This window comes from Onychostoma macrolepis, chromosome 02 (genome assembly GCF_012432095.1).
Source record: "Onychostoma macrolepis isolate SWU-2019 chromosome 02, ASM1243209v1, whole genome shotgun sequence".
In the NCBI taxonomy this organism is placed as follows: Eukaryota; Metazoa; Chordata; class Actinopteri; order Cypriniformes; family Cyprinidae; genus Onychostoma; species Onychostoma macrolepis.
Window position 1 is genome coordinate 2,896,519 of NC_081156.1, and position 20,002 is coordinate 2,916,520.

General features: G+C 36.5%; 2 protein-coding genes across 2 annotated transcripts; one reads left to right on the forward strand and one right to left on the reverse strand.

Moving 5' to 3' along the window:
• Positions 1 to 12,315: 12,315 nt before the first annotated feature.
• Positions 12,316 to 17,225, forward strand: pter (phosphotriesterase related). Its single transcript, XM_058763529.1, has 5 exons — positions 12,316 to 12,498; positions 13,203 to 13,646; positions 14,865 to 15,130; positions 15,364 to 15,504; positions 15,963 to 17,225. Exons 2-5 carry the CDS (start codon positions 13,215 to 13,217, stop codon positions 16,171 to 16,173), a joined length of 1,050 nt encoding a protein of 349 aa, XP_058619512.1. The 5' UTR covers positions 12,316 to 12,498; positions 13,203 to 13,214; the 3' UTR covers positions 16,174 to 17,225.
• Positions 17,226 to 17,379: 154 nt separating this feature from the next.
• c1ql3b (complement component 1, q subcomponent-like 3b) lies at positions 17,380 to 19,754 on the reverse strand. Its single transcript, XM_058763541.1, has 2 exons — positions 18,892 to 19,754; positions 17,380 to 18,263 (listed from the first exon to the last, which is right to left on the reverse strand). The coding sequence occupies exons 1-2, from the start codon at positions 19,447 to 19,449 to the stop codon at positions 18,084 to 18,086; spliced, it is 738 nt and encodes a 245-aa protein (XP_058619524.1). The 5' UTR covers positions 19,450 to 19,754; the 3' UTR covers positions 17,380 to 18,083.
• Positions 19,755 to 20,002: the final 248 nt, after the last annotated feature.

Genomic DNA, 20,002 nt, shown 5'->3' on the forward strand with positions numbered 1-20,002 from the left:
TTAAATAATTTTGCTGGCTCATGAAAATATTGTCTCTGTGATATCCCAACTTTATGTTTTAAGGGGGGACTTAATGGACCAGTAAGATCCTGCAGAAGGTAGGATATTTTTAATGTGTTTGAAAGAAGTCTCTATTATTACAATTTAAAATAACTGTTTATTATTCTAACATATTTTATAATGTCATTTATTTCTGATGGCAAAGCTGAATTTTCAGTAGCCATAACTATATTCTTAACTATATTCTTATATTTGGTGCTCAAGAAACATTTCTTATCATTTTTTTTTTTAAACAGTTGTGCTGTGTAACATTTTCATATAAACCATGATACATTTTTCAGGATTCTTTGAAGAATAGAATGTTAAAAAGAACGGTATGTATTTGAAATAGAAATCTTTTGTAACATGATACAGTCATTACTGTTATTTTTGATTAATTTAATGCATCCTTGCTGAATATATAGTAGGTATTAATTTCTTTCAAAAAAGTTTGAATAGTAGTCTATATGAATATACACTTTTGTGTAGGATTTTTAAAGGGATAGTTCACCCAAAAATGAAAATTTGATGTTTATCTGCTTACCCCCAGGGCATCCAAGATGTAGGTGACTTTGTTTCTTCAGTAGAACACAAACGAAGATTTTTAACTCAAACCGTTGCAGTCTGTCAGTCATATAATGTCAGTCAATGGGACCCATGGTCAAAAAAAACATACACAGACAAAACCAAATTAAACCCTGCGGCTTTGAGTTCTTAAGACACGAAATGATCGGTCTGTGCAAGAAACTGAACAATATTTATATAATTTTTTACCTCTGATCCACCGCGATGTCCAACTGTCCTGAGCCGGCGCGTGATGGTGTAAACAATGAGTGATGTATATGCACGACAGATCGCTTCCGCACATGCTTCTACTATGTCAGAGCACATTGACGTGTCACGTGCCGGCTGTTGTGAACGCGCTCAGGACAGCTGGACATTGCAGTGGATCAGAGATAAAAAATGATAAATACTGTTCAGTTTGTTTCAGACTGATCGTTTCGTGTCTTAAGACCTCAATGTATTGCCAAGAGCCGCAGGGTTAAATTTGGGTTTGTCTGTGTATGTTTATTTTAACTCTCAAAGCTGTGGGTCCCATTGACTGCCATTATATGACTGACAGACTGTAACGGTTTGAGTTAAACATCTTCATTTGTGTTCTACGGAAGAAACAAAGTCACCTACATCTTGGATGCCCTGGTGGTAAGCAGATAAACATCAAATTTTCATTTTTGGGCGAACTATCCCTTTAAATCTACCTGGTCTCATGGCATTTATGTACCTGGGTGCACTTTTTAGCGTGACATGAAATAAGTACCAGTAAGTACATATCACTGCAGTTTCCAAAATAAATGAACACGTTCACACAAATTTACAGAGTTGTGATTAATAAAGCGTAATTTTCGCACAATTACTTCAAGAATATCATGCTGTGACTGCAAAACAATATTAATATTCTGGGAGATTTTAAAAATTATGCTTTTGAACGTTAGCATCGCACACATCCAGCTTCATATCTATGGGTTTTCATAGATGACAAGTTTGTTCGGTAGCTCACGGAGTACGGAGACGGATTTAGGAAACGAGAAGCACCGGTTTGAATCCCGTGTAACTACGGTTCGACAAAGCAGTTAAAATCTGCGTAAAAGGAAGTTCAAATGCATCAGCTAATATATTTTTATATCAGTTTTGCATTTGTTAACACTATCGGGTAGGTTTAGGGCTGGATTTGGTGTAGGGCATATTTCCAACACGATAGAGCTTTAGCGACAGTCCCCGGATATTTGAATTCTGAACCGCCGCAATACGTATCTGAAGCAACGTAAAAAAAAATAAAATAAAAAAACAGCAATATTTACCAATATCTACGTAATAAAAACGTGCCAGGGTTCACATATTGAACCTGTGTTTTAGCGCCACTCAGTGGACATTTCTATTTGAAACTGCGGCGAAACGTGCAGCGAGGTAGGCCTACGTAAAACGGTGTCGCACAAAAAGTGCGCAGAGGTACGTATTTTTATGAAACCAGGTTGCTTTAAATTCATCATGTTGCACTGCAGTATTTTTTTTTTTTAAACAGTGCACTATCTGCGCATATGCAGTGTTCAGCCTAGGGGTCTAGCTTCTCATTCAACTATGGCCATTTCATCTTCATTGGCTCCCTTTAGAGGGGTCTCCCTGGCGGACATCTGCACTGCTGCTGCCTTCTCTGTGCACTTTTACCAGGTTTGGCCACTGTGTTCAAGAAATCAACAGATATGTCTGTGATTGGCTACATTGCTCATAGCTACAAAAATACATTGTAAATAGAAACCTTTGACACTCCCCAGTGCACAAAAATGCAGTGGAGCATTTGCCAAATCTCTTTTGTCAGAATGCTATTGTTACAGTTTCAACAGACTATGCTCTTGCTTTTATTTTTGTAGCACCGGACCTGTAAAGATCACAACCGCAGGTACAGAATAGGATTAAGCACTAAAAAGGTGCTTGCGATTTTGAGAGTGCTGAGACATTAGATATAATTAAATAATAATCTATTTTAGCAGTGTCTCATTGCGCTAATCCAAATTTCACCAGTATTTGCCAAATTGCATAGTGTATTTTACTAAAAGCTGTCATTCTGGCATAATTTAAACAGGCTGTCAGTTTTCATTTTAACCATCGTGGACTTTATTTATATTTATTTGATCAAATAGGTTTAAAAAGCTAAGATTGTGAAAAAAATTACAATTTAAAATATCAGTTCTCTATTTGAATATATTCTTCCTTACTGTGATGGCTAAGCTCCATTTTCAGAAGCCATCATTCCAGTCTTCTTCTGACAATCAAGAACCCTTCTTATTATCACAGTTGAAAATTGCTGTAGCCTACTACATAATGAAGTGTGGAAACCTGGCAATGTGCTTTTTTCTACAGGATTCTTTGATGATCAGAAAGTTTGAAGAACAGCATTTATTTGAAATAGATGTTTCTTGGCACAGTTTTAGTTTATCTGTAATGATTTAAACCAATGCATGGTTGACCTTTTCTCAGAACTAAAACATTTTCTTAGCCATTTTTGTGATTACTTTTAACCAATTGGTCTCAAGATAACTGGATGTAGCTCCCCTCAAATTCACGATATGTTGCACAAATCAGATACTGTACATGTATTCTTTTCTAATTCTAATTCTAATTATAAAACTAGCAAATGCGCTTGTAGTGAATGAGACTTTGTTTTGCCAACATTGCTCTTTTTGACAGTTGTTTTAACTTGACAACTGTATCTTCATAGCATAGAATAGAAATAAAAATACATTTTGAAAATAAATAGCCTAAATAAATTGAAAAATCATCAAATCACCTAGAAAAATAAACAGCAGTTTAAACTTTTCAAGCGTTTTCTCTTAAAACATAAATATTTGCAAAACAATTTTACAAAAGCCTAATATGATCACAGATTCGCATCAGCTCAGTAAAATGATCTTAATAATCAAAACTCCCACTGTTTGATGTCTACAAAATATATGTAGTAACAGAGTAAAACCGGCAGATGGCACCATTCTACCATTTTCTGTCCCATTTTCCCCTGCATGCTCATCACGTTTGGTTTTAAAAAATAAAATCTAAATAGATTAAAAATAAAATTAGAATAAGTATTAATGCCCATTTGAAGCATTTAAATGATCTCTGTTGTCTGTCTTCTCTAATTATCATGCTTATTTGATTGTATTCCACCTGTTTTCAGCTGTGGTGATTCTAATGAAGCAAAACTTAATTTCTTTGCATATCACCACACGTTACAAAAGTAAAATATCTTAATATAAAACCACATGTCGGAAGTAGTTCACTGAGTATTTGTTCCAGCCCTTTTTGTTCATGACACTGGAACAGGAAAATGTGGTGCAACTCTGGATTTGCCCAGAGCCTTTCTGCAAATTTGAGAGTTGCAATCCTCCATGACAGAGATTTGAGAAACAGTGCCTGAGATAACAATTGTACATGCTTTTCATAAAAAGGTGCCAGATGAAAGCTTTTGTTGCAGAAAAGTCAAACCCCATCCCAGCTGTAGTTTGCATGTGAGAGATTTCACAATTTGAACCTGAAACAGGCACAACAGAATTTAATATTTGTGTAAGCAGTTCGTAGTATTATAGCATAGCTTTAGTAAAATACTGTATTAACATTTACAGTATCATTCAGCTTGCTATGCATTCTCTGGCCCTCGAGATCCATTTTCCTGCAGAGTTTACCTCCAACTTCTTAAAACTCTGCAGGAAAGTGGATCTCGAGGGCCAGAGTTGAGAACCCTGCTATACATGTATTTATGTATAAATATGCACTACCATTCAAATGTTTGGGGTTTGTAAGATATTTTAATGTTTTGAAAGACATCTCATGCTCACCAAAGTTGCATTTATTATTTATGAAAAACAAAACAAAACAATAATACTGTGAAATATTATTACAATTTGAACTGTTTTCTGTGTATATAAATATATATATATATATATATATATATATTTTTTTTTTTTTTTCAAACATAAAAATAATACAACTGCATAAGAAAGTCAGTTGAACATTTTCGAGGTGAGTCTTAAGTCTGCCTAAAGACTTGGAGCCATTCAATACCATCAAAATGTAACATTTGCCTGAAAAGTACTTGATGTAACTCTTAAACAAAAATGCAATTCTGTCGTATGTTCACTCACCCATTTTATTTCATCTTATTTTTGAGGGTTTGTAACACAGTCAGGTTATAGATTACATTAAAGGGATAGATCACCCAAAGATGTCATTATTCTGTCATTATTTACTCACTTTCATGTTCTGTGGAAAATAAAAGATTTTTTGAAAAATGTTTTTTTTTTTTATCCAATAGGCTAAAATGTTGTTTTGTTCCCAAGGTCTTCCAAAGTATGTTCCACACAAGAAAATCATACAAGTTTGGAATGACATAGTTTACTCTCCCTTTAAGTTCTTTTCAAAACATTTACTTGTACTTTCTTGTAGATATCAGCATGCACTTAATGTAGATGGTTTGTCCATGAAATGCCTTCCAGGACAAACAATGAAAAATCAACAGAAGTATACGAAGAAGTTAACAGCAGCACTGGAAATGTAGCTTTTGCCTGAGGCTGCGTGTTTTCTGTTTTGACTTTATATTTGATCAAAAGATTAAAACAAGTCATTGACATTTATCTCTCCGAAGACTCGAGATGTTAACATCTGTCATCAACGCAGTGGGTGTTTTAGTCTTCTGAGGTTTGAAATTGAGATGCAAAGCACCATTTCTCATCCCTCTCCTTCAAAGCCACGAGCCCACACTGAGAGAGCAGGGCTCTCCATAAATTAGTCAGAGGTCTTGCTGGGAGATCGTGATGGCGAATGAGGTGCTTTCAGTTCTTTTTCATACTTCTTTGCTGTCACTCAGCTTTGCCTCCACAACACAGCGGAGTGAGTTATCACATCAGCAGCAGTAATGAGAGCTCTAATGCAGATGAGCTGCACTCTATGAAAACCCATCGGAAAGACTAACGGCAGTCAGGTGCTTTCTGAAATGGTGAGTGAAACACGTTCTGGTTAATGCACCTTCCTTTTGTATATCTACCTCTCTTGTGTTCATTCTAGTGGGAAAGTTAATTCACACCCATGTTTATTTGTAGTCAAGATTTATCAAACCACTAAAGGTTAACCATTGACCAGTTGGCTGATAAAGTCAAATGAACACCACAGTATGTACATAGAATTACAGTACCTTTTCTCTGTGCAGTTTACTGCATTTGGATTATAGCATTATGAGAGTTGCTATGTAGTTGCTAAAGAGTGCCTAAGCGAAGGGTCTATGACAAAAGATCTTGCACCATTAGTCTGCAAAAAATAAATATTTAAAAAAGTAAATAAATAAGGCAACTTGATGTAGTAAGGCTTTTGAATTGTCTCCACAATTGTTTTTTTATATACTGTATATATATATATATATATAGTTTTTCTCAGTAAAGATAGTTTATTTAGCTAATATCCCATGACCACAACAGCTTGAAGTTGTCTAATTTGGCACGGTCTCCCTTCTACACTAAGGCTTTCCTCTGTGTATACTTATCCTTACAAGTACAATTTTAGCTGTATTATTTGTGTCCCCTTCAAAAATTGCTCTTTAGAAATGTTATGTTTATTGTTAGACGAAATTTAGGCTACGCCCCTGCACAAAAACTCAAGAATGGCGGCAATCAAGAAATGTAAAATAATGAGCTCTTTACATCACAACATAACAAGAAAGTAACAATAATCAAAAAATCAACAACAAAAAAGTTTTAAATGAAGTCGGCAAACAGCAAAACAATAACAGTAACTGTATAATTTATTCATGCTGCATTGCATGCTGGGAACTTACAGAGCCTTAAGATTTCAGCAATATGACAGGTTTTTATGTTTCAAGAAAACTGTATTTCTTAGTATTTAGTATTTATTTAGAAAACTGGAAAAGTTTTTATTTTTATTTTTTATACAGTATACTTACATTATTTACCAAGGAGGCAACAGTTATTTCCTGTAATTGTAAAATAAAATTAATAATAACATTTATATTAACAATAAATGTAACAATTATAAAAAAATAATAATTAAAATTTTGTCAATAACTTTTTCGTTGCTTGAGCATAAAAATGAACATCATAAACATTATAAATAAAATGAACACTAACTGAAATAAATTAAGTTTAGTTTTTTATTTTATTTTATTTTAGTTTAGTTTAGTTTAGTTTAGTTTAGTTTAGTTTAATTTAGTTTAGTTTAGTTTAGTTTAGTTTAGTTTAGTTAGTAAGTTGTGGCAACATTTCTCTAGGCCCATATCAGAAAATACTTCATATGCTTTGCATACTTAGTAAACAATATTCTACAGTGATATGACATTTATAATTTATGCTGTTCATGTATATATGTGTTTAGGTGATAAAAAGAATGATTGAAATGATTAGATGATTAAAAGAAGCTTTTCACTTCACAAGATGTTTAACTAATGGACTGGAGCTGTTGATTATTTGCAGATTACTGTGATGTTTTTATCAGCTGTTTGGGCTCTCATTCTGACGGCACCCATTCACTGCAGAGGATCCATTGGTGAGCAAGTGATGTAATGCAAAACTTCTTCATATTGGTTCTCCCATTGACATCCTGGATGGCTTGAGGGTGAGTATATTTTCATGTTTGGATGAACTACTCAACAACTGAAGTATTCTTGTTTCAGTCAGCTGAGGTGTAGCATTCAAACAGGTGTCTGTTTCACACCACATGGCAGAAGCCCAGTTATTTTGAACTGGCCTTGAAAACAATACACAGTTTTTGCCAACATGAAATGATGATTTCTGCTTCATACACAAAACTTTCACTCTTTTTGTAAAAAAAAAACAAACAAAAAAAACATTAACTATCAAAGGCCAAAAAAGGGCTTTCTTCTGCCCTGCTTCTCTCACAAATGTACCAGGAAGCTTCTGCCTGACTGTATACACAGCATTTTTGGCACAGCACAAACTGAAGTCCTCTCTCAACACTTCAGATGTGTTATGAGAGAACCGCATGCTGATATGAATCTCCCAGTCTTGCGCCAAAGAATCTCTGATTTGCATAAACTGTGATGGGTCACAAGTCTATCAAGCAGAATAGAGAGATTATGCTGAACTAATTCACACCCAAGGCTGCAGAACCGTGTCAGCTTTGAATAATCTTCTGCCTGATGCTTCCACAGATGTGTCAAGATAAACTTTATCCACCAATCAAATGATTTATTTGTTCAGGTAAGATACAGAAGTTGGTCAGAAAATATAAACAAGCATCAAAGAGATGACTTATCTGCATGTAAATTCGAGTTTAAGGGGAGCTTTAAGAGATGCACAAAAGAGTCAACACTTTTAAATATCAAACTTTTGCTCAATGAATCACATTATCTCATCTCGTCTCATTTAAGGGCCATTTAAGCTTGATTGCACTGTGTTCACTGTGTATGCACTGTCAGAGTATATAAATCAAATTATATAAATTAAATTCAAATGTTACACTTTATTTTTATACCTCACTTTATACATTCTACTACAAGTAACTTGGAACTACATGTTAACTAACTCTCCATTGAGTATTAGCAGACTGTTAGGTCAGGGTTAGTCGAACAAGTTGACATGTACATACAAAGTTACTTACAGTCAGTAGAATGTCTGTTAGAGAACATAAAAATAGTTTTATATTAAGCAGACAGTCTGATACTCTAATGACTGGTAGTTAAAATGTAGTTGAAAAGATACTTATAGTTAGAAGAATATCTATTATCAAAATAAAGTGTTACCAATTAAATTAACGATAAAATAATTTGATGCTATGCTGATACTATGTGCCATTGGTGGATATATCCCTGTGTTTACGTCCTGTTTGGTATCCTTGGTTTCCTCCTGGGAAGTTCGTATTTATGAGTTGGGAAGTCATAATTGCTACATTCAAATCACTTTGGTCAAAGCAAGATGGCAATTCTACAAGACATTTTCTCAATGACATGCCCATAACTTGGAGAGTTTCTCACTCATAAATATGACATGGTGTTCACAACTTGTAAAAAAGATCTTTGCAACATGACTTGAACACACCATATGTCTCTTCTTTCAGCAGTTACTGATCATATTCACCTGTGTCTTGCTTGGTTCCTCATTTAAATCTGTGTATTTATAAACACTGTTTGGTTTAGCTCTTTGTTCATTCTTGCCTGTAGGGTATATTTACCTGACAGCGATATACTAAAAACAGAAAGTTTTTCCTTTGCATTTTTCGTGTACAGATGACAATAGCCGCATTTCCGTTAGAAATTCCGTTCTGCTAGAGTTAGAGGGTCAAATAAAGATGGAAGAGATGTGTTTTTAGCCTTTCTTGAAGATGGGTAAGGATTCAGCTGCTCGGATTGAGTTGGGCAGATCATTCCACCAGGAGGGAACATTTAATGAAAAAGTCTGTGAAAGTGATTTTGTGCCTCTTTGGGATGGTACAATAATGCAATGTTCACTTGCAGAAAGCAAGCTTCTAGAGGGCACATAAGTGTGAAGTAATGAATTTAGGTGCAGGGGTGCAGAGCCAGTGGTGGAATTGGCTGGAAGACCTGCCAAGAGAGCATTGCAATAGTCCAGCCTGCACAGAACAAGAGCTTGAACAAGGAGTTGTGTTGCATGTTCCAAAAGAAAGATCCTGATTTTCCTAATGTTGTAAATATACTTAAACCTACCAACATCTGTTGCTATGACGTATCGCGAGAGGAAAAAATTACGTTTTAGTCGCATAACATCTGTTAATGGAAACGCCATCAATTCACAATAGGTTTTTATCGACATTTCTAAAATATCACAAACGTTTTGCGCAAATCTGTAATGGAAACTTGGCTACCATTTATAAAACGATCCCCGTTCACACCAAGTGTGCCGCAAATGACCTAAAAGTGAAGCCAAGTGTTAAGTTTTTTAAAACATTTGCTTTTAGTTAGTTATTTGATGCTATAAAAGTGGGGTATGGTGTCATGATTGTGTGCTTGCGTTTGGCCTGTGGTAGTTTGGGCAGGACTTTGATACCGAGGCTCCACCTCACAATCACTACTGCGCAGACCCAGCCTCCAAACGAATCACTACTGCGCAGATTACAAAATGACATTATTTTTGCAAGATGACAGTGGCCATACTGAGACTGTTTTGGCTTCACTTTTCTATAATGGAAGGAAGTGGCGATGCATTTTCCAACTTTTTTGTTTAACAGACTATGGTTCACTAGGATCCACAAAAACAACTTAAAGCACTATATTATCCATGTCAGGCCAGTAGTTGGCAATGTCACTTTGTAAAGAAACACTATGCGAACACATAGGCATGCACATGATGTCACCATTTTCACAAATTCAACTCTTTGTAGTTTACATGAAGTCAATAATGATAGCGTTTTCAAAAACGTCCACTTTGAAACCTGTTTTTAAAATTTGTGATTTCAGGCGCACAAAACACCATTGAATGGCCAAAACGCATGTTAAAAAAGAAAACGCATAAAAACCTGTCATGTAAATGCTCCCTAACATAGCGTTGGTTTGCATGAACTCCTGTGTGTATTAGTTGTAAATGATTATGTTTGCTGCTATTAGATCCTCACCTCACCTCTTCCTTGCTCCTGCAACCCAATGCCTGGCTGTAGGTCCTTCAACAATAATATTTTAATACTTTATAAGGTTGTTCATAAATGCTGTCTAAATATTATTATGACAGTACCTGTTGTGTTTCTTACTGCGAGTAACATGGATTAATATGCAAATAATAAAAAGTTTTTCTTGTAAGATGTTTTGGCATAGCTAAATGTGCTAGATAAAGTGGGTCAGTGGATTTCAGTTAAAGTGGACCACCTTTAACCCTCAGTAATTCTACTCAAAAATATGAAATAAATTGACAGTAACTGATTATTTTATAATTGACATGTATTGAGTGTGATTGACTGGTCATCTGTCTAGGGTGATTCCCAGGCGCTGGGACTGGTTCCAGCATCCCTGCATGCAATTCTGCCAAGGAGAAGTAGCCTAGTTTGCATAAAAACATCATCAAACATATCTGGATTATTCTGTGAATTTATTCACATAAGGGCCATTGACTCATCTGGGCCATTAGTTAGCTGACACACATCTTCAAATATATTATACCCCTGAAAACTCTAATGAGATATCATACCTTCATTCCATGTATAGACATATGGATCTTGTAGTCTCTGATGGGCCTTTTTTTATTATTTTCTGTGGCTGCACTGTCAGAAACAATATTGACAAAAGTTTCTGTGGAGGTCATCTCATCATACACAGCGAATTGCTGCCATGCGAATGGATTATAAATGATATTTAGAAAAAAAGATGAATAGGACTAATAACAAGCCAAATCAAGAGTAGGAAAAATCAGATTACTGATTCTACTAAATAGCTATCTTTACTAACAGTGAGTGCAGGGTTTTTATATTTCACCGGGGATGAATTGAAACTGACATGAGACGCTCACAGCTATTTGGCAATTTGCAGTGGGTTGATACTTAACAGTCTTTCCTGCTCTCTCTCAGGACTAATTTTGTACACGAATCCCTGGTCAGATAACTCCCCAGGACCTGTCACTATTAGTTAGATCAGACTTGCGCAGGGAAAATGTATCACGGCTCAACATGCCACTTTAAAATCATGGATCAATGGTTAGATCGAGCTTATAGCTATGTGCACTTTGTTGCATACAAATTGCTTTCTCAATATGCGAAGTATATTTGCATTGGTCAGTTGATGTGATTCTAATAACAAATGTGGCGGAACGCTGAGGGATTGGAGATTTAGCACGACTACACCACCCTGGGTCTAGCCCAGGGACCTATAATAAATAACATTTCCTTTTAGGCAACACAGGTCAGCTCTCGATAAATTGGCAGGAGATGTAGATATACAAAAGATAGTTTTTATTACAATAAAAAAGGGCTTGTTACAAAAATAGAGAGAAGTAGAAGAGTAATCGCTGAGCACGACAGTTCACATATAACAGACTCAATTCCACACTTCACAAAATACAACGATGGGCGACCCGGTTCATCAAGTACATGCAAGGATCAAGGTACAGGAACCGAGACTTGGTGGCAGGGCATAAGGGCACAATCGGCCTACACAGCAAAACAGCCTTCACTTATACCTGTGACACACACAAACACACACACACACACACACACACACAAAGAATAAAATTTAACAAGATTTATGATATCCTTCATGTACAACTGGCAAACAGTTTTCATTAGGCTGTAAAAATAGCAGCAGGGCATATAAATTAATTAACAGACACAAGCACAATAAATTAATTCAATGAATGAATGAATAGTTAAACATGCTAAATTAATATTCTAATGCATCTGCAGGAAAATGTTAAACCTGATATGCTGGTCTAAGCTGGTTAAAGCTGTTTTTCCACCATGGACTCCCATGGAAACACAGCAATTATTGTTTAAACATTACATAGGCTATAACCTATCACAAAAATAGTACTGGATTTTCGGCTTCATAGTGATAAATAGTTTCCAAATGTTCTGTTTCATAATAACAGGCTTTATTTGCTTAGGGCACTCACTTGAGTGAGGATGTATTTTCCGAATCCCGATTTCCACAAAGACCCCTTATATAATAAAGTACACCCCTCACAGACGTCAATGAACAGAAAGGGGCGTGGCAAAAGCGATTCAAAGTTTAAAAACAGGCGAACTGTCTAAATTTATCCACATCTTCGAATTAGAGGTACTGCATTCGTTCGTAAATATTTGATTATTTATTAATTTCATTATTTGAACACTGTGTTAAACTCTGCAGAAATAGAGGTAACATAAAGTCTCGCGATATACACATAAAATCGCGAGACCTTGTTGCTCCGGCTGTCAGTGCTGCAAATTGGAAGTTGAACTTGCGTGCAGGTCTTGTTTTTCACTTTATCCTTTATTGTATATTATGAATCACTAACTGCATCACGTTGTGTGATTTTAGAATAACAGCTAACGTTAGTAATGCATGCTTATCGCCTGTTGTGAGGAACTTTTTAATCGGTTGTTATTGAGGAAGTATCGCAGTATGTGCAGTAGTTCTGTGTCTAATTTCAGAATAATTTTTCAGTCATACAGTATATGCTTGTTGTTTGATGTGAATACGGTTGCGCGGATATATATATATATATATATATATATATACACACACACTGAACTGTTAATCTGGACGGCACGAGCATGCATCTTAATGCATGCATTTGTTTGCATGCATTGCAAGTGAATTTAATGCATTCCGAATTTGGAACTCAATGAACTGCATTAAATGCAGTCAGTATTGTTCAGTCAGCTTAAAGTCCGAGCCAACAAGGCGTGGCTAACCCACATATTTTATGAGACAGCCAAGATGAGTCATCCAAGCATGCACTTTGTCATCGTCAAGCATGCAATTATTTATTTCTTGGTAGAGATGGAGAAATAAGTTAAAAAAAAGACATTTAAGTCATTTTCATTCTTTCAGCTATGTGTGCAAGGATTGTAATAATATCTCAGACTGCATACATCTCTGTTGCCAGTGCAACATAAACAGTGCTTAGCAACCCTATTTATTTGAATCACTGTAACTATTTGTTGGACAGGATCGCAGAACCATGCCTGAACAGAGCGGTAAGGTCCAGACGGTGCTGGGTCTAATAGAGCCCGATCAGCTGGGCCGCACCATGACCCACGAACACCTTACGATGACGTTTGAGTGCAGCCATGTTCCCCCAGCACCTGGAGACGAGGGCCTTGCTGCAGCTTCCATTGCGATGAAGCATCTACACTGGTTGCAGCAGAATCCGTACAGCCACCATGAGAACTTGCTGTTGAATCAAGAGATCGAGGCGGTGAAGGAAGAGCTGTTGTGTTACCGTAAAGCAGGAGGAGGATCCATAGTGGAGAACACCACCACGGGCATCACCCGAAATCTGCCCGTTCTGCGGCAGCTGGCTAAAGAGACGGGTGTGCATATCATAGCTGGAGCGGGGTACTATGTGGACGTGACCCACTCTGATGAGACAAGAAAAATGACCGTTGAGAAGGTTTGTGTGTGTGTGTTGTAATAATAATATAATAATAATACATTTTTTACATAGCGCCTTTAAAAGTTCATTTTCAAGGCGCTTTACACTTAAGAGGGTACAAAATATATAGACTATATATAACTGCACTGTTAGTCAAAAGTTTGGAATATTTATATTTATTTATTTATTTAAGTCTCTTATGCTTACCAGGGCTACATATATTTGATGAAAAATACAGTAAAACAGCAATATTGTGTAATAATTTAAAAGAACTGTTTTCTGTTTTAAAATGTAATTTATTCTTGTGATGGCAATTTATTTGAAATAGAAATAATTTGAAGCAATATAAATATTTTTACTCTCTCTTTTGATCAGTTTAATGCATTATATATATATATATATATATATATATATATATATATAATTTATTTATTTTTAATTAAAATAACAAAAGAATTTTTCATTTATCTTACCCCAAACTTTGGAATGGTAGTTTTCTTGGTTTCTACAGACATATTAAGCAGCTAAAACTGCTGCTTAATAATCATTTGTAAGGTAGTTGTTAAATTTAGGTATGGGGTCAGATTAAGGGATCTTAAATATATGATCATGCCGAATAAGGCATTAAAATGTGGTTTATAAATACTAATAAACAGCCAATATGCTCATAATATGCATGCTAATAAGCAACTAGTTAATAGCGAGAATAGGTCCTTAAAATAAAGTCTTACCGAGATTTCTATTTCAAATAAATGCTGTTCTTTCGAACTTTCTATTCATCATGAATCCTGAAAAAATAAAATGTATCACGGTTTCCACAAAAATATTGGGCAGCAGAACTGTTTTCAACACTGATAATAATAAGAAATGTTTTTGAGCACCAAATCAGCAAATTAGAATGATTTCTGAAGGATCATGTGACACTGAAGACTGGAGTAATGATGCTGAAAATTCAGCTTTGCCATCACAGGAATAAATTACATTTTAAAATATATTCAAATATAAATGAGTAATTTTACATTCTAATAATATTTTAACAATATTAGTGTAGTTTTTATGAAATAAATGAAGCGTTTGTGAACTTCAGAGAATGACCTTTAAAATCATAAAAAAAAAAAAAAAATCTTAATTATTATGGACTTTTGACTAGTAGTATACATTGTAAAATTGTTGATGAAACAGATGGAAATGATTTTTTTCCCCATTTCTCAAATGTCTCATCTTTTTTTCCTCAAGCTAACTGATATCATTGTCAATGAGGTGCTCCATGGCGCAGACGGTACAGATATCCGCTGTGGTGTGATTGGAGAGATCGGTACAAGCTGGCCAATCACAGAGAGTGAGAAGAAGGTTCTGCGAGCCACTGCTCACGCTCAAACTCAGCTCGGCTGCCCGGTTATCATCCACCCCGGACGGAACAAAGCCGCTCCTGGGGAGGCCATCCGCATTCTGCAAGAAGCAGGTGGAGATATCTCAAAAACAGTCATGTCTCATCTTGACAGGTAAGGAGAGATGGGAAAACCCCTGCATAATGCATTCGAACACTTTTTGTTCATCATGATAATCACAAATTTGATGTATTCTGAAGCCTAAAGACAATCGCCAGCAGTAAAAAGCTAAATATAGGCTATAAACGAACTACACTATGGTCATCCAACAACACTTTCAGTCTTTTATTCATAAAACATTGTATCTGAAAGTGCACTCAACATTCTAATGTGTGTCTCCCTTATAGGAGCATATTTGATCCGCGAGAATTGCTGGAGTTTGCAAAAATGGGGAGCTACCTTGAATATGACCTCTTTGGCACAGAGGTGCTGAATTACCAGTTCAACCTTGATGTTGACATGCTCAGTGACAGCCAAAGAGTTCAGACGTAAGTATCTGCGTCCAGCAAGAACAGCAGCCAATACATTACACTAAATGGGTCATAAACATCATAAATGATTATATGGTATAAACATGGCAATTTGATTAATGCAGATATTTAATGAGACTCTCCAATTTATATAAAGTCGCAGGGCTGGGCGATTTTCGTCAGTAAAGCTGGTTCCGTGATTAGCAGTAAATCTCCATCACGAGCTATGCAATATCGCGTTCATTATCAAAGGCGATTCATCTGCGATAATGAACGCGATATTGCGTAGCTTGTCAGTGAACTACGGCTCTGTGTATTAAATGCCGCTCCATTTGAAAACAGGTGATGGAGATTTAGCGCTAATCACAGAACCGGCTTTACTGACTAGATGTGCATGAATATCACGTTAGATATGTCGCCCAGCACTATAAAGTCGTCAACTGATCATTGAGAGTAATTTTGTCTTGTTGCACTAGCTTGGCTTTCCTGATCAGAGAAGGTTATGAAGACAGAATCCTCGTTGCCCATGATATTCACACCAAGCACCGACTGACCAAGTACGGCGGTCATGGCTTCTCCCACATCCTGAAGAATATTGTTCCCAAAATGCTGTCTCGAGGTATCACTCAGAACCAGGTGGACAAAATACTGATAGAGAATCCTAAACAATGGCTGACATTTAAATAAACCAACTGCCTTAAAAATCGATTTCCTTCATGAAATTAACATACCAAAAATTGATTTCTAATTTTTATTGTTAGGAACATTGTTGTACTGTTGATTTTGGTGCTAAAATCCTTACTTTGGTGAGCGTTAATTCATGTGCACTGTTAAAAATAAAGGTTTCATAAGAGGGTTTTTATAGAAACACAATAGAAGAGAACCAAAGAACCTTTCAATTAACAATTTTTAAAAGAACCCTTTCTGTTTAGTGTGAAGAATATTTTAATAATCTAAGATCCTTTTTGTGAAGTGGAATGGTTTCTTCATGGAACCATTGATGCCAAGAAAAAACCTTTATGTAAGATGGCAAAGTTGAGACCCATGGCTCACATGTTAAGTTTAACACTAACTAGAATATTCAAATCAAATATTCACCAGTCTTCAATGATCAAAGTTCTCTCACCACAATAAAAGTGGGTAAAATAAATACATGGCTCTGAGTCATGGAAAATAGGTGCTTTTTACTTAAATTGGATGAACTAACGAAAGAAAATATTATTAATTAGACTAATAATTAAACTCAGGGAATCATAATTAAGCCATAGATAATGGAAACATGTGGAGCAGTACTAGTGTATTCAAAGGTCTGATGAAATATATCCTGACTACATTACTTACTAATTAGCCCATGCAAAATATCTTTTAATCAATCACACATTCTAATAGTTTGCAAAATGTTCTTTCTGATATTGTGTAGCTGCAAACATCTCAACCAGTTAATAATGCTGAACATACAGTTGCCCCTTGACAATGACTGACTATTAGAACTAAGGTGATTGAATGTGACCGTATGCCTAAAGTAAGACTGCAAGCTGTACACGTTTGTTCTTTGGCAAGCCTGATGTTTCACAGCACATCTGATAATTTGAAGGCATGCGTTCTGACAGGTCATTGGGTAGGACAGAGAGATGAGTTTCTCTGGAGCAGGTGGCCGCTCACAGTGACTCCTCTAGTAAAATAATGACACTGTCAGGTGCTCTGTTCCCGTGTAACAGCAAGGTAATATAAAAAAAACATGCGGAGTCATCCATAAGTTACTTATAAACAGATGGCATGTTAATTAATCTTGCCCATTTCCTTTCATTTTAATTTTTTTTTAATGTATAGATATAGGACTACCATTTTACAGTAGTGTATTGTTTAGTGCTTTTACAGAAATAGCAAAATATTATAAACGACAACAATACTTGGAAGTAATCAAGTCGAGGTTATTTCATAGTTGCATTTGTTGATTGCTGTACTGCACTATATATGTAGAAATTGTAGTTTTATAGCAAATTTATACACGCATGCAAATCATACAATATATTTTATTCACAATTTTTTGATGACACTGCACATACCAGACGGTGATAATATTTTTAAACGACGGCATTTATATAAAACGGTACAGAACTGTGGCTTGAATGTGACAATTTGTGTTTGAAGAATGAGAAATTATTAAAGAAATGTCATCTGAACTATATTTCCGGGCTAATGGCAGGTGCTCTGTAACAGCCTCTTCTGATCAGCCATATGTCAGTGTGTAAGGTAGGCACATATGGAATGGAATGATGTCAAATGATTTTCTGCTGTCACGGCCAGTTAATCTCTCAATAAATATACTACAATCATCAGTGTTACGCTGTAAGATTTTTTTCTAAATCACAGTGATTTTTCTAAAAACTAATTTGTGTTTAGAGGATGTGTTCACATGCTGCGAGATGTATGATCGTTCAGTAACTCCACTGGACGTTCGGTTGTTTTTGTCCTTCACTCTGACGTTGATGAGTTGTCACAAGCTTGAGGGTTAAACTTTTTTGTAACCTCACTCTGGTGACGTTGTGATGTCAAAATGAGGTACATCTGAAAGTGCAAAGTCCATGCCATGGCCATTAATCAGCGTAGACCATGAAGCCTGAAAACGTGCTGTATTTGTTGTTGTTTCCTCCGTGCGCTTTGCCTCCATCTAGTTTAATGTAGATCTCATCTCCAGGCTCCAGGTGTAAAATCACACTGTTGCTGGCGTAGTCATAGTTCTGATCAGCATCCTGCGCTATGGCACTTGCACGCACCTGCAAGAAAAAGATTAGAACTTGTGTTAGATACTATAAATACTTTATTAATCCCATGAAATAATTGCACATTACGTTACGACTCCATATTAATTACAACACCTTAAAATTGGCCCTATGGAAGTTAGCATTATTTTCTGAAGACAAGGCAACTTTTTTTTTTTTTTAACATGGGCATTTTTAAAAATAAAATATTTCTGATTTCTGAAGTGCTATTGTCCTAAAGAGGACATGCTGGCTTTTTGCAATATCAGAATATTATATGTGATACAGAACTTGTATAATAACAAAACATAATGTAATTATGATAATTCTATAAAAACAAAATGAATTTAAAAAAATCTAATTTTATTCAAATGTGTAATATTTCTATATTCAGTCAGTCTAGTTGGTGCATATAACAAGACATAGACACAATAAAACACATTAACCTTTTAAAAATATTTTTCATTATATACAAGTATTGATTATTAGAAAATATTTAAAGAAATGTTTTATTTAAAAAATAATTTCTTAATTTAGAAGTATTCAAAAATATAAGAAAAAAAATATTTCTTATGCATCAGTTGATGGATTGAGTCGTTGATTGATGAATAAATAAATTGTGACAGCTGGATTTATGAGCTACCTGGTTATTCTTGCACAGATCGGCCCACATGCTGGTCCCGTCACCACCTCTCATTAATACGTGATACACGAAAAAGTAGATCCCCGGGATGGAGCAGGTGAATTTACCGCTCGAGGGGTCATAGTGATTGCCCAAGTTAGTGACCACATCGTCAAACTTCAGCACCTCGTAACCCTCGTGTTGCTTCTTGAGTCCCGCGTAGAAGGCGATTTTGGGCACGGTGCTGTATGTCGCCGCGCTTATGACACCGGTGACCCCGGGCGGACCTGGTAATCCTGGTGGCCCCGGTTCTCCTATGACTCCGGGGGGACCTGGAGGTCCGGGCGGACCCGGCTGACCCCTCGGACCGATCCGTCCCGAGCGCCCTGGCTCTCCTTTCGGACCGCGAATGAAAGTTGGTGGGGACTGAACCAAGCGGTTGTCTGTCGGTGCTGATGATGGAGACTTCGTTCCGTACGGATCGCACACCATGCGGCACGCGCCGAGCATCTCGTAGCGCGGGTCGGATCCCGCCGCGCTGACCAGCACCGGGATGAGAATGACCAGCACCAGCACCATGACAACACCCAGCACGCCCGTGGCGATCACCCGCGCTCTGACGCCCAGTCTCGACAACACCGGGCGCGCCTCGCGCTGCGATTTATGCGCAATCTTGCTCGGCGCAGAAGAGACGCCAAAAACAAAAAAAATAACTTCCCTGCAGCTCCAGGGAAAGTCAATTAACTTTGCAATGAAGACGTTATATCATTCCCTGAACTGATGAAAACTTCACTTGAACGAAGTTTTTGTTTGTTCATAATGTAAACGAAGTTGAAGACTGGGAACACAAACAGAAATGTGTGAGAGATGCATTACAGCCCTGCTTTCTCACCTGAGGGTGGGTGGTGGTGGGTGGGTACGTCGTGAGGAAGACAAAGAGAGAGAGAGAGTGCGCGCGCACGTGAGCTGTATCTTTAGAAAGATGCAAAGACACAGATTGATCCAAAGTGCCCCAATATCAAAAAGTGACTAAGAGATTAATGGTGAACTGTGTACTCATGGTAAGGGTATTTTTCTTAAATAGTTAAATAAAATAACTAACTTGTCATAAGGCAACATTGAAAATAAGAAG